Source organism: Zosterops lateralis (genome assembly GCF_965231275.1).
Source record: "Zosterops lateralis genome assembly, chromosome: 3".
NCBI lineage: Eukaryota > Metazoa > Chordata > Aves > Passeriformes > Zosteropidae > Zosterops > Zosterops lateralis.
The window spans coordinates 83,816,302-83,832,399 of record NC_139764.1 but is presented as its reverse complement, the minus strand read 5'-3'; the positions used below and the strand labels follow the sequence as shown (position 1 = coordinate 83,832,399).

Here is a 16,098-nt window from a genome sequence, read left to right as displayed (position 1 = left end):
CAGATACTGCAGTGGTGTCCTGATGCACCAACAGAAATGTTTCTTTTTTGCATGATTTGATAACTAGTAAGATAGTTAACTAGTTAACATAGCTAAAATATGATCCTTTTAAATTAAGCTTCAGGGTGGAGTAAATGAAGCTTCATGGCAGCTGAGCTTGGTGCTGCTTTAAATAGGATGATCCAGCTCTTTAGTGGTCCCTTTAATTTCTGGCATTGGGAGCTCATGTCCTACATTCCTCCCAGGTCATCAGAAGCAAAATGATGGGAAAATATTTTTTTTTTCTTTTTTGGAGGAGAATTAGTTTTCTGTTGATTCAGGTTCAGGTTCCTGGGCTAGGTCACTGGGAAGGATCTGGTGGACATTGAAATCGGTGCCTAAGAAGCACTTGCAGTATGTAGCCAGGACTGGGAGAGTGTATTGCCCCTTTTGGAAATGCTCAGACCTTTAGATGGTTTCCCTCTGAAATGTCATCTTTTCCAGGAAAGTTTCACAGAAACAAAGAGGATAACTTTTTTTTTTCTTCAGGGAAAATATAATAATTATAAATGATTTTTTCACTAAGCATTTAATTATCATTATTATTATACCTGAGTTATAGAAGGGGGAGTGAAGGCCAGAGGGCTGTGTTCTCTTCCCTGAGCTGTGATTAGGAGGTGGGTCTGTTGGGTAGCAGCCTGCTTAGGCAGATGGTGGGCATAGGGTCAGTGTGTTTGTTTTTTGGGGCAGCTGGAGGAGAAGTGCTGCTTCTTTGAACACCAGTCTTCATCGTAGGAACCTCTGTACCTGCTAATGCTTCTATGTACTCCTACAGCTAAGCTGGAAGAGATATCTGTAATGAGGGACAGCAAACCTTAAGTAGCCTCTCATACTTGACAAGAGAAAACACAACAGATTGTTAATATATAAATTTGAAATAAAAAGTTGTTCTCATATTCTTGTAAGGCCAGTGCGATTGTAGACCATGTTTTGAAATATTTACATGCATTAGTAATCTAGATTTTGAAAGCACCGAAACTGGTTTATATATTTTGATTACACCTGATGTGTAAATTGACTTGGTTAAAAAGATAGAAATTTGATCACACAATTATTTATTTTATTCAGTACATGGTAGGCAATTTTGTTTAGTATATATATTTGGATCAATTTCTGGTCAAGTGAAATGATTTGCTTGTAATCTCTGAAGTAAACTTTCAAGAATAAAGATGTCTATTATTTTTTTTCCTTTAGATTGTCCTATGCAGTCTTCTGTGTGCAGTATGTATTTGATATGAGGTACATGTAGTATTGTGAACAGACACAGAATATGAGGTAGAGTTGCAAACTGAAAGAAATAGAGTAGTAGCCTTTCCTCCCATTTGTGCTATATAAACTTTTTTCTCGTCTGTGCAGGAGGTTGCATCAACAATTTGAAAGCTATAAAGAGCAAGTAAGAAAGATAGGGGAAGAAGCCCGCCGTTACCAGGGAGAGCACAAGGATGATGCTCCAACATGTGGAATCTGTCATAAAACAAAGTTTGCAGATGGTTGTGGCCATTTATGCTCTTATTGCCGGACCAAGTTCTGTGCTCGATGTGGAGGTCGTGTCTCTCTGCGATCAAACAATGTAAGTCTTCTGACATGTACTCCTAAGAAAAAGCCTCCTTGACATTGTCATGCTGCAGATTGTTCACCTTAAGTTTGGCATTTCATGCTTCATTTTACTCAAGTGTTTCATTCATTGCTTTATTATGAGGTGTGTATCATACAAATAAATCAATGCAAAATCATGCAAGTAAAAGAATGTATTTAAGGATTGCCAAGGTACTTGGGAATCACCGAGTTAATTAAAGCAAAAGAATAATAGGGTCTAGTTCTATGGAGTGCCAGTTTGTAGAAAATATACTTGTTTTTCATAGAATAAAAGAAGAAACCGTTTTTCTCAGATACGACTCCACATTAATAAATTTTTATTGAAGCCATATTTAATATTACATTTTTTATTTTAATGGAGATTTTAATAAACATTTATAGATTTTTTAAAAATGAAATAAGTCAATTTTTTGGTTCAAAATAATAAAAAACATCCACTTTTCTTAGCATAAGGAAATGTTATGCCAATTTATTTAAAGAATAAAACTTCAGATTAGTCTGGATTAAGCATCCTACTTTCAGGCATAGTTCTCCCTCTGGTCTGCACGAGTTAGCTGCAGCAGCTTTCCACAAAACCAAATGACATCCAAGAGTACCCTCCAAGGGTTGGTACTGTCCGAGGGTCAGTCAGTCCCTTCCAAGCCTCTGACTACTCTCTTGTACATGAGCAGTAGGATCTAAATTTGGAATACTGTTATCCAGTGCTTATTTTTGGCTGGTCATCAAGGACTATGGTGTGTTATAAAACATTTTACACATCTCTTTTTATTGCATGAATAGTTTTATTTTCTGTCATGAGATGAGGCAACTTTGTCATATGGCTTTAAGATGCCAGCTTTTGAAGGGTAAATCTATAAGTGCTCTTGGTATCAACACACATTCACTTAAAAGTGAGCATAGATTTTATAGCAGATAATCATGTTCACAAGGGAACTAGTTTGTGGCCTTTTCACTTTCTTTAAGATGGACATCAGCTGAATAGGCCTTCTAAAATTTCACGTAAACCAAAAATAACCACTCAAAAAGATCCATTTCGTGGTTACTTGAGAAGTGTTCCATGTTCGATCTACCTGTGAATCCACTGAATTAAATTCACATTCTGAAGAAAACGATATAGATGAATCGAACAAAAACTTGCATGTATTAATATATTAGTATAATATTAGTATATTTTACAATAAATTAGTTTAAATAGATGCATTACATTATATCACCTGTAGGTGGTGTCATTAGAGCAAGTCTGAAAATATAGTTTACTTTGATATATTACATTATTCTATAAATATGTACATGTGATACAGATTAACTTTATTCAGAAAAAATTTGAATATATATTTTAATCATTTTTACCCACTGTTTCAACCCTGAGAAATGGAAGAGTGTCATTTCATTTGTTACTTGCATTTTGTTTCATATATTGTTTATGCTTCTGTGGGTCAGGGTGGGAAAACATGTTTTTGACATATGCAGTAGTGTCATCTTTTTATTTAAAGCTCTTTTTCTTCTTAAATTCATGTTTTTGTCTCTTCATAGATAGTTATTAGAATTGCATTTCTTTGAAATCTGTCTATTAATACTTGCCTATTTTATTCTTTATCTCTTCTTTTTTTCTTTTCTCTTTTTATTCTGCTTCCTTGGATGCTTTCCCAAAGGAGGACAAAGTGGTTAGAATCCATGTTTTTTATAATTTATTATTATAATGTCGTTAGTTAACTGGGATACATATTAATGTGAAAAACTGGACTGAAATTTCATAAACATCCAGAGGGGAGGGGGGGAAACAGGAATCCTGACACTCAGGCCCTGCATATCCCTTAGCTGAGCACAGGCCTTAAAGCCATATCAACAAGGAAACCCAAGACTGTTGTCAAAATTATGACAATAAAAGAAATTAAGAACTGTGAATTATTTATAAGCCAAAAAGTAGAGGAGCCAATAAAGTGTAATAAAATTTTATTTCACAAATATGTCTTCAGTTAAACAGTTTTGACTTTTTGCATGCAGGGTCCTTCCATCAGGTTCAGGAAGTCTAATTTAGTCTTTTAATTATAATTTTACATTGTTTTATGTGGTTTGCTGTGTTTCACTTCTGGCTGCAGCAGAAGTTCAGGGAATTCTTGTAAAATCGGCTTTTTGATTGACATTTCAAATAATATACATAGGCAAACAAACTGGACATAAATATAGAGAGCAAGGTAGAGTGAATCCTTCTTGAATGCATAGTTGTAATTTCAAAAATCTGCAGAACTTTTTGGATCTAGTACAGGCACATTCACCAGTATTGCCTGTGCCTTGTCTCCAATAGGTGAGGGTAGTTAGTTCCCTGTTGATCTCTGCACCCTGTGCATGGCATCAGGGATGGCAGTACTTGAGCAGAGCAGTGTATGTGCATTTACCACCTCCTTGGGGGTGGTCCTGCAAAAGGTGGTAGTCCAGATTTTTAATTGGAGGATTAAGTGTAGAAATTAGCTAGTTTTTCTGGCACCTCAGCTGAAACAAGTGTAAATTAATTACAATTTAGTGTAGTTTTTGATGCGTTCTTTGTTGAGTTATGCTTGTGATATGAAGTGGTGTTATGCCCCCATTGAAATACCAGCATACCTGTAACCGGAAATTTAGTACTGTTCAATACCTAGAGAAAATTATTTCTGTCTCATTTGGGTATTGCAGTAGGTTTTTAGTATGTCAGTATTAGTGCAGTCCACTGCAGTAAAGTACTCTGAAGATGTATTCTGAAGATGTATCTGACTTGTTTGGATTGCCCTAAATTAAGTTAAACACATCCTTATTATTTGCACTTGTCCTTATTTAGGTTTTGCTAAATATTTAGGTTAGTTTAGGTGTTGAACTCCAGGATTCCACATGCCAAGAAAATAGTAATGTGTGAAAATAAATTCTATATGCTGTGATACAGCTGAGCTACATCTCTTTAACAGCTGAAATGTTAATGGCAGTCAGAGGGAAAGTATCCATTAACTAGTCCTGAATGTGTGAGAAACAGGGGGAACACTTCTTTTAAGTACCCTTGCTTTAGCAATGCCTCTCTCTGAAAGTTAATGGAATATACAGAATTAATTAATGCCAAAATATTAATACATACCTAGAAATAACATTTTTAAAACAATTGGTATAATTAAAATAGAGCAACATGAGAAAATATTATTTCTTAAATATTTTCAGTGGCTCGACATTCCTGACTAATTACATATAGCAAGTTTTTTATTATTAAAAACTTCTAAAATGTATTTATCTCTTAGTGTCCACATGAATTTTTACCATAATAAATTATATTAACACAAAATATTTGCATCGAGTTTCTTCCAGTTAAGGGTGCATCATTTGAAAGGATGAGGAGGTATGAATTACCAAAGTGTCAACTCAGGAAAAGTCAAGTGTTAACCTAGATTCAAGGTGTTTCCTGTAGAGTTGGAGAATTAATGATACCTCACCTGGGGTGTTGTTTCCTTGCATTACCTGTCTTTGACAAATACGAACTGTGATAGGCACAAAAAAGGTCAATCAGAGGTTTATCCAGGGAATGGAGAGCTGCCCATGTGAGAGAAGGCTAGAGATGTTAAGGGGACAAGATCTAAAGCAGTAATAGTTAAAGTCTGGAAGTATGAAATTGATATGTATTGATGCAGAAAATCTAAACAATAAGAAGAGAGGATGGTGAGACTAAATGTGTATAACTTGGCCCTAAACACTCCTGGCTTGAAAAAAGATGTTTATAAGCATTAGAGTAAAGCCTTGAGAATTTATTTCATGTGGCTTATTGGAAAGAAGAAGAACCCAATAAAACTTTAAAGGCTAAATTTAATGAGGTTAGGAAAGGATTTATGTGATGTGGTTGCTTGTGGCTGTAGGGCAATGTATGAGGTCCCCAAGAGGTCCTTGCAGCTCTTGATTGTAGCTAAATATTTAAAAAATGTAATGCTTTGAAGCTGTTCTTGACCTTTTCAAGTAAGTGGCAAATATATCTTAAGGATTTTTTCAAATACATATAGCAGAACTTAAGGTTCTCTCCTCATTTAAAATCATAAGAGACATCCCAAAACACCTTGTAGTGTGAGTTAGTAGGCATCCTAGGCGGATCAAGAAATTATGCCATTACACTTACAAAATTAATTGGCAATAACTGGCATATTCTAGTGGTCAATGAGTTACATAAATTTCAGTGATTCTTATTCTATTATGTCAAAATGCATAATCAAATATGTTTCTTAACTTCTTACATGTTTTTTGAATATTGGTTAGCTCTTTGCACTTCTTACCTGTTTTCCCTCCTTTCATATAGTTGCAGGCAGACCATATTTGTTTGGTTTAATTCAATTTTATGTGAGATAACATTTTAGAAGGAAGTCAGGCAGGCTTCTTTTTTTAAGAGAAAGCTGACACTTGTATTTTGGCAGAATATTCTAGGTGGTTTTAGTTCCTTACAGAAGTCCTGCATTTTCACTTCAAATTCTTTTAGTTGTGTTCCATACACCAAGATGATAGTGGGTACAACCAAAATGGTAGTGGGTTTAAGTTACTTCCCTCTATTCTAGTCACTCTCCTCTGTGATGTGAAATATTTTGGTTTTTAGGGCAATGGAGAAGTCAGCAAAATATCCAACTAGTTGTTGTCCAAGGTTTGATAAGGAGTGGGAAGGACTCAACCTCAGTCCTGGTGGCTTGGCTGCCACTACTTTCTCTGTTCTTCCCTGCCATGGTACCACAACCTTGTAAAGCAGAAAAATTACCGAAAATACAACTTTCTATCCTCATTCCTGTAAAATTTTTTAAAATCATTTGGTTAGGTAATGCAAAAAAAGAAAGTATTTCCTTTGTGATCACCTGATATGTTTCGTTCTCCTTATAGAAAAAGTGATACATTTTAGGGTACACAAATGAATGAGCAAATATAGTTTCTTTGGATCAAAGTTCACGTATTTTGTGAGGTGCTGTAGGTGTATTGAACTAAGTGAAATTTGTGTGACATTGACAGAATTAGGTGGAAGATCCATGTTCATGATTAAGCCATATAATTATCCATAGCAATCAAGTCTACCATTGTACAGGTTTCATTAGGATTACTATTTTTTATCAAATTTCAAATGAAAAAAAATGGGAGCAAATGATAAAAAAAAAATTTGTCACAATTTCCCTGTGTTTTGCAGAATAGAGCAGTTTGCTTTCTCTTTTTTTCTGTTTACATATTTAAAGGAAAACTGGTAGACAATCCGTATGTAAAATACATTATAAATACATGAGAATTTGTTTCATTGAACTTAGTAGTATGTGGTTGCAGAAAATAATGTTGGTAATCAGAGCAGAATAGAGTCTTTTTTCTGATCTGGCTTTCACTGAGATTGTTTTCATTTTAGTATAATGTCAGTGATTTATACTTGGAAAGAAAGACAACTTGGAAGCATTTCCATAATTGTATGTCAGGTGTTTTTTTTCAGGGAGTTTGTCATTTACTTCCTTTAAATTATGCTTAAAAATTGCTTACATAATGACTTACTAATTTCAGCCTTACCAACTTGAGTACACATGCCATGCAATTCAGCTGTGTACTCATGCTTTAACAGAAGTTGGTAATATTTTTAGTACAAAATGTCTGTATTGTCAGGATTTTTTTTACATCTCTTGAGCAGAACTCTTAGGTCAAATTGTCCATTAAAAGGCTAATTTCTGTATGCTCTGACTAACACAGCTGTAGAACAAAACAAATCCAACAGAAGGATGTAAATTACATAGCAAATTGCAAATTGATAGCAGATACATTTTCTCTCCTTAGCATTCAACATAATTTGTTTCCCAGAAGATACGGGTTTTATATGCATCATGAAAGAATCACTGCTTTTCAGTAATGCCTCCCTAGAACTGCTGATTCTAGCAGAGGGAAAAAAAAAAAAAAAAAGGCCAGCTAGAAACTGAGGAATTCTATTTCATGTAAGACGGGGATCACTGTCATCTGCATCTGGGAAGTTAGTTTGCTTTCAATCAAATGTGAGTGTATAAAATTTTTGAAGTTGACCAGATCAGAATTTCTTCATTTAATAATCGGACTGTAGAAGAGTCACTAGACAGCTGGGTTTTTCTTCCACCATAACCTTAAATCATCACTAAATCAGTAACCACTTGATTAAGCTCCGTGGTTTAGCCAGGTTTAGTTTACCTGTTTGCCAAACTCTTAAACTGTGACTTGTCCTGTGATTCTACACTTTATGACCAAGAAAATATATTGCTACTGCAGCCTTCTTTCTTGACCTGTGATGAAGGACTCCTGAATCCTTCACATCTGTTCTTGCTGTTGTCATGCAAGCTGGGTAACAGTGATCTGTGGATACCTGATGTAAAAAACACTGGAAATTCCATGTAGCATAATGGGGCCTAGAACCCCCAAGCTTTTAATCCACTGCAGTGTTATTTCTTGCCACATTATCCTATTTTTAGTCTTGTATTTTCTGTATTGTTGTTTCAATTTAACTGATCTGAGACTATGGGAATTATTTTGGATGCAAAGCAATACCTTTGAGTGTAATAATTCCTTCCACTGCAAAAACTTACATTAAAACCAAAAAATTTATAAGACTGCAAAGGTCAGTTAGGCATTTCAGGAGAAGCTTTATTCCATCTCCTTCTGCCTAATGTCATGTGTGTATCTATCTATCTATCTATCTATCTATCTATCTATCTATGTATAAGCATATATTGTATAGGTTTTTTATAAGTGAATATACATGCATACAATATACATGCATCCTACTACATAGCCTAATACAGGAAGTACAGGGCAACCCAATTTTTTGACCTTTGAAATCTGTTAGAGATTCAAGGTATTTAAATCACCTGAGGAGTTATTGTTTATGTGCCCATTTACTGGACAAAAAGAGATGTTATGCCATAGCAGTCACAGAACCTCAGAAGGATTGAGGCTGGAGGGAGCTTCTGGAGGTCATTTGATCCAATCCCCCCTGCTCAGGAAGAGCTACCTAAGGGAACTTGGTCCTTACAGCTTGGCACATTCATGTGTCTCTTTTGACTTCCAGGGTGAACAGTGAAAAACTTAAAGATATTTCATGTCATTTTTGTTATTTGTTTGCTTATTGTAACTATACATATTATAGGCTTATACAAAGTCTCCTTAAGTTCTCTTAGGGAATAACTCTGTGAGTTACAGCTTTGGACAAATGAATTTCAGAATTTTACAGAATCCTTTAGAAAGAGCACCAACACGATGATGATTTTTTTCAGCTCAGCATTCAGAGAGAGAAAAACCAAAGCTATCAAATCAAATTAGGCTTTTAATTTCTTTCAATGTAGTATTTTTATAACTTTAACACTCAAAACCTCACATTCTGTTTGGTCCAATTTAGTTGATATAAAGCTGAGGAGCAAGAGCAGGAGAGCCTTCCAGTTGTTCTCCCAAAAATATTGTGTATCCTACTGGCTCAGTTACTACCTGAGGTGTGGGGGATCACTGTTGAACTCCATTGTGATAAAAACTGCTTTTCCAGATGGGATACAGTGCTGTCAGTATTGAAGAAGAACATCTTCCTACCTGACTTGGGTCAGTCTCACTACAAAGATAGAATACAACATTTTAGAATTATTTTTCTTTTTTTCTTTTTGTCCAGAAGTATACTTTGAGTTAGTGTTTAGATCTTGGCTGAAATATTATTATTGCACTTTTCTAATAAGTATTGGTTTCAGAAAATACAACAATATAGAAATATTTTCATTCACTTTTTGTAAAATATGTTTCATCTAGGCCCTAAATATCTGTAAGTAAAGAGGTGGGATTCAGGGTCTTGTGTAAAGAAAAAAAAATTAGTTAATTTGTTTCAACTGCAGATATATATTGAAAAGACAAGAAAATTAGGCAAGTTATAACAATTGAAATCTGAGATTTTTTTAATGCAGTGCACCTTAAGAAGAAAGAGGATAATGAAAAAAAATACTAGTGTTGCATCATAACAGTAAGAAGTCATGAGACTTACTGGTTTCTGTTTGATGTGTTCATATACCTTAATGCAATCAATATGATCCTGTAGAATCTAACTTTATAGTAGATTCTGATCCTTGTCTAAACAGTGAATACAGTATTGAAAATGAACAAATATGACCTTAGAGATTTAAGATGATAATGTATTATTTAATATGATAACATATTACACCATATCTGGTGTAAGGTAAAAATGAACAGTTTAAACCAGATGCAATTCTGATAATCTCTGAGTAGTCAGAATATGTATACAATTTTATAAAATCAGGAGGAAAAAATCAATCAATTAAAAAAATTGGTAAAATTTTATCTTTATATGCATGAAATAAAATTTTCTTTCTACATCTTACTGCTTATAGTTATTAATTCTGATAGATTAGAAATACATTAATTGTATTTGTTCACTTTTTCCTTGCAATCGTGCCATCAATAATGTAGATGGCTGAATAATAGTGATACATACAATTAAAATCCTAGTTTTGAATGGAGCATTTCTTCTTTAATGAGGGCTTTTTTGTAAGTGGAACCTTTTATTCTTATGAACAAATCATTATTGCTGAATCATTATTAACATTCTCATAAATGCTAAGTCTTATAAATATTTAAGGATTATACCATAAATATTTCAGGTTTATATCTTCTTCCAGATTTTTGGGAATAGGGTTGGTTAGCTACTGGTAGGATGTCTGTTTAGATTAGCCTCTGTAGATGATAACTTTCAAAGCATAGTCACTCCATAGGAACCTGTTTATGAGTCCTTCAGTTCTTCATTATTTCAACGTGTTTCCAGTAATGTTACAAATCAGTAGAAAGCAAACTCAGCCTTAAATCCCTGCAAAAACTGTAGATAGCAAGCTGCATTTTCAGCTGTGAGATCACAACTGTTCTTTCATCCTTTCAGTGTATTATGCACACTTAATTGTGTTAATTTCCACAATTTGTTGTTTTCAAGTCCTTTAATTCATTATATGAATTGCTTTGCATTTATTGTTACCTCTTGCTAACAAGTTAATTCCAATCTCACTACTATTCATATTGGACTATTGCCTTCATGGTGTCTTAAAAACCAAAACTCCACTGGCATTTTCATTGCCACATCAAATTTGCAATTATTTCTGAATTCAGTTTGCCCTATTACATTTCAAATTAAGGCCAAAAAAATTCTTTGCAAGGTATTGTGTATTTACTATATTTCTGTTATATTCATTTCTGTAATGGAATAATTTGTTACTTATTGGCACAGCAGAAGTCATAGAAGAGATTAGAGATCTCGAAACCACTATAAACCACATATAATAAATATACTATTATTTTTTTTGCCATGGAATACAGAACTAATAAGCAAATACAAATATATCTTCTTAATAAGAAGATATAGAAAAGTATCTCCATTGTCTTAAAAATTTAAATTTTAAGAATATGGTTTCCTATAATAATTAGCTGCCTTAGTTATGCTACAAACTATCTTTTTTCAGTTTATAAAGTTTACTCATCTTGGAGTATTAAAACATAAGTTTATAATAAATAAGTGACTAATTCAGAGACTGTGACTGGTATAGGTGAATTTAATTTGTACATGACTAGTTTCTCTGCACCTATTCATTATAGCAGCATGTTAGGGAATAAGTTCATTTTGTTGGGTAGATTCAGAGCTCTTTGAAACTGGCAGTCTGCAGTGTTAGTGGAGGACAACGGGGAGGCCTGGGAAGTCCATCTGCATGAGACTGGGGTGAGTCTGGTATAACTCACTTTTATAATGTGCTTCTGTATGGCAAGTCTGATCACTGGAAATGAATTTGTAATGTGCAGTGCTTTGAAGATAGAAATTAAGTAAAAATGCCATTTTTACTGTTGACAAACATATAATGTGTGTACTTGTGTGGAATCAAGATGGTTAATACATTCACCCAGTATTTGTTCATGTGGGAGGGGGCCTGTCAATGAAGGAGGCATCTGTCAGACAGAACCCTAAATGTCATAATTTTGAGCTATTTCTTGAATGCTTCAGGTAAATGCATCGAAAATTAACACATCTATATTTGGTTGGAGAGCCTCATAACAATGTGCCATCTATTGGCGAACCAAGGGAGGTGGGTTTGTGTTTTATCATTGGCAGTTTCAGGTGTGATACAAAAAAAAATCTGGAAGTGTAGAAAAATATTATCTGGAAGCTCTCCTTGCTGTGGAGGGCTAAAGAGAAGGGATTACTTTACAAAGAAATACCAGGCAGGCAAATATTTCACACCATCTGAACTTTCTGCTAATACACCCAGAAGAAAGATACCTTGATATTTCTTCTGATTGATGCTCCATTCTTTGTGGGGTGTTGTGTTTTTTGGGTTTTTTTTCCTCCTTCAGAAACATTGAGGGAGAACAGAGTAGCAAACATGCAGATGTTCAGGGATGTGTTTAGGGTCAGGAGACTTGAAGAAGTGTGTTCTTCTTTGGGATGCCTGAGGGAATATGGTGCACCACCAGAGCTGACTGCTGATGTCCAAGCAGAGCTCAGTCAGAATTAGTAGTCCTGTGGCACCACCTGATGGCACTTGTTTTTATCTGAGCAATGCCTCTTCAGTTTTCTCAGCAGTGATCTGTTTCTTACATATACTTGGGTATATTTTATTACTAGAAGACAATCAATCTAGCATCATGTCCCTTATTTCAAGCTGTGCCCAACTGTGGTAACTGTGAAAAGTCCTCTTGTATAAGGATCCCATAAAATGGAAGATATCTTCTAATCATGCATCATCCTTCCTTAAAAGACTTGAGCTTTTGGCAAAACTAACTGAATCCCTTTGTTCAGCCTCTGAATACATTTTTTCCGTGTGGTCACACAATAAGCAGCTACCAGCTCCCAGGCATGTGAGAGTGCACTCATTTAAGCTCAGACTGATTTGACAGCCTAGTGTGTGTCCCTTAAGCGTAAAAAATTCTTTACTTGATCATTTTATTTCTTCTTGGAATTTGTGTCTTTCAGCTTGATTCATTGTAGCCCTCATTCCTGTAAGATTCTTTTGTGCAATGGGATTTTTAATGTGATATGTGGGGCTTAGGACTAAGTACAATTTCTAATATTTAAAATGTTCATAGCTATGTACACTGATGAGGCAAAATTGTTTGGTTTTAGTAGTTTACAAAATAACATTGAAATGCTAAATAGAACTAAATTTAGTTAACTGAATACCTGGGCCATTTTGGCACCACAAAACCAGAGGTATTTTAGCCAAAAAGAGATTTTACTGCAAAGAGAGATTTGGTAAGATTTTTGATCTATTATGCATTATGAGAAATTGACAAGTAGCTGAAAAAAATTCAAGAGAACAAAGTAATTATGAGGGCTAAATGTAATCTGTGCTCTCTTACTGTTTCTCCTTTTTTATCATAAATAACCTTAATCCTCATCCAGGATTAAAATCCAGTGTATTTTTAGCCGTGTAATGTCCTAGATAAAAGATACTTACATCTATGTTTTTATATATTTTGCATTCTGGAGCATTTTGTAATTTTACTAAAAGGATAGATAATTCTGTCAATTTATCTCCAGTGCTGCAATTAGAGAGGACAGAGGATAGTTTGTCAGACATATACCTAAGGTACATGATTTTATTAAGCATAATTGAAGATAGAAGTGTATATTTCAAGCAAGGAAATCTATAGACAAAATTCTGTATTTTTTTTTAATTCCTTTAAATAAGGACCCATCTGTAAGTCAGCCTTCCTATGGAGATAAATCTCTCTCCAAAACTGTGATTATAAAATGATACAAAGTATCTGTTACCAGTTGTTTAATGACTGGTCAGAGATTATGTGAAAATATAGGCAAAATGTAATCTGAATTTCCTTGAAGAGCAGATAAAACCTAGTAAATTTTTTTATCCAGATTGAGTTTTCTAAAAAGCTATGTGTTATTTAGGCTGAAGTTTAATCATGTACTGTGCAATTTCAGTATTCCAGCAGAAACACCAGTCAACTAACTTACATGCAACAGGTTTATGGAATCTTTGGTATTAAATGTTAATTTCTCAATAATCTATTATATTTGTTATTAACTTGTCCATAAAACCAAGCTCCCATAGCAAACCCCTTTGTCGTGGTGAGTTTTGGGAAAGTTATTTGGGATATTGCATTATAAACATTTGAGTATTACTGAGATGTTCAAATTAATCATAGAGATGAGCAGCTCTTGCTGGGACTCTATAAACAGATGAGCCCGGAAATGTTGGTTGTGTTGTCATGACTGGAGGAAATTTTTGTATGTTGCTGGAATTTTTATACTGGTAGTGTAACTTTTCCTCTGCAACATGTGGTAAGTGATCAAAGCTCATACCTGTGCATGCATCAGCAAAATTAATCTTTCGCTCTACTTTTTCTTCTCTGACCAAATAGCTTCTACAAACAGGGAGAGGGCAGTTGAAAGTTCGTCTGTAAACTGCTTTTAGGACCTTTGGCAGCCTGACAGCTTTACCCCTCAGGATTATTTGGATCAGTCCTTTTAGCTGTAAAGAATCTTGCTTTTCTAGACTATTTCAGGGACTCATCTCACTGCCTTTGTGGATGGGTCAAGAGACTACAGAGGCAACTGCTGACCCATATAAATTTAACACAGCAGAAAGAGCAACAAGGGAATTAAATGGAGGAAGATTTCATTTACTTTATGTTCTTTTTTTTTGCCCCCTAAGCTTTCAGCACAGATATAAACATACTCTTGTGTCTGTCCTGTTTTGGTTATACCTCTTCACTCCATACACCTGATGTTTTCCTAATCAACCTAATCAACCTATTAGTAGAGTCTATTGCTCATGTCAAAGGAGCTCACCTCTTGGTCACTTGTGTAGACTGTTAAAGAGGAGACTGGTGAAGCATCCACAGGAGATTAAATCAATACATTTACTTGCCAGAGTAAGAACCAGTTCCAGATGAGAACCCCGACATTATGTGAGCTGGGTTTATGCTTTCATAATACTTATGGGGGGAGATCAGTGAGCCCCAGAGTGCTTCAGCTTGCCCTGAGCTAGACTAAATAGGCTCTGAATCTTTCTCAACTGTGGCTGCTGTTTAGCCAGATAGAGCCCCAAGTCATCAAGTGTCCTACAAGGCACTGAAGAGTTTTACTGTAGCTCCCGGCAGCTGCCCCAGTGGGCGGCTCTCAGGTAATGCTCATGTCATGCCTTACAGCTCCATGCTCATATTTTGGAAGTGTTAGGGCATTGAAGGTAGAAATGAATGCCAGTGTTGAGGCAGTTGAATCCTACAATAGATTTTCATCAGCCACAGTAGGATATCATACAGCAGCAATGGCCTGTAGACACATTTAGAAACCTATACTTTGTCTTGTTTCAAATGAAACTCTACACGCTCAGTCTAAATCTTCTGTGCTAACCTACGTGTTTTCTTCTCTACAGGCAACCTGGCAATTCATGTACCAGCTGGGGTTTTTTATAAGCCTTTTTTCTCCTACATGAATTGACCTCCTTAAAAGAGGGTATATGATCTTATGCAGTCTGTGATATGTGGAAAGTTGTGAATGAATATATGCCACTGGGGACAGTTCAATTTGGCTTTTTTTGCCCTACATTACAGACAAGAAAATGTTGTATTTTACTGAAAATTGTACTAACCCACACCTAAATTTTCAATATTTTATTTAGGATATGCTTATTCGTGTTGGTAAATCCTTTTCTATTTTTAGAGCATACTTCATAGGCCTGTGAAGACCAAAATCTTTCTTAACCTTCTGATCATGTGATGAGACAGTCATAAACTCTTGTTGAAAATTTGCTAAACTTCAGATAATGAGAATGGTAGAGTTCAGCTGAGTACTCAGCTTCGTAAAGATCAAGTCAGCTAAGGGAATAAAAAACCTTAAGGAGGGAATGTTTTAGCCTTCTTGAGGGTAAGATGGTGATTGGAGAAAAAACAAGTTGGTCTAGTTGACTTAGGAGAAACTGCTTATTTTTGTAATAAGAAGATGACAGGCAGATAATTGGATAAAAAAGGCAGGTGCAGTTTGCCATGCAGCCAAGTCAAGGAGCAAGGCTCATATTTCAAGCTACACAAGTTTCAGGCAGGTTTTTCACCAGTCTTGTGATAACCTAGTGTGTGTTTCTCAGAAACTGTGCTCCTGTTGTAGTGCTAGAGAGAGGTGTACCCTATCAAAAGTTACTGCAGCAAAAGTTTTATGGAGTCTCAACATCTACTGCATACTGCTAGGTACAGCTCTTTCCAGACTATGTGCCTAAATTTCCAAGTTATCCATTGAAAAGGGAGATGAAAGCTTGACAGATCTGCCCCCCTATTAGCAAGGCCCAATGATAAATAAAAACTAATGTTTCAGTGATTGTAATTACATGAAAAATAGCTTGAATTTTAAGTCTCTTGATTTCTAAGTTCATGACTAAGTTAAATTTGATTAGGAAGGCTGCTAAATCTGTCCGGGCTGCTGCTGAAATGTGTCCAGATTATTTTTTT

The 16,098-nt window shown here is 35.1% G+C and overlaps 1 protein-coding gene across 1 annotated transcript in view; it reads left to right on the top strand.

Moving 5' to 3' along the window:
• Positions 1-16,098, top strand: part of LOC310907424 (regulating synaptic membrane exocytosis protein 1-like) — a gene marked incomplete at both ends in the record, with an annotated part of 145,000 nt that overhangs the window by 111,773 nt on the left and 17,129 nt on the right. The window contains 2 exon segments of the mRNA XM_083857639.1: positions 1,396-1,609; positions 3,288-3,299. Coding sequence (XP_083713765.1) covers positions 1,396-1,609; positions 3,288-3,299 — 226 coding nt within the window.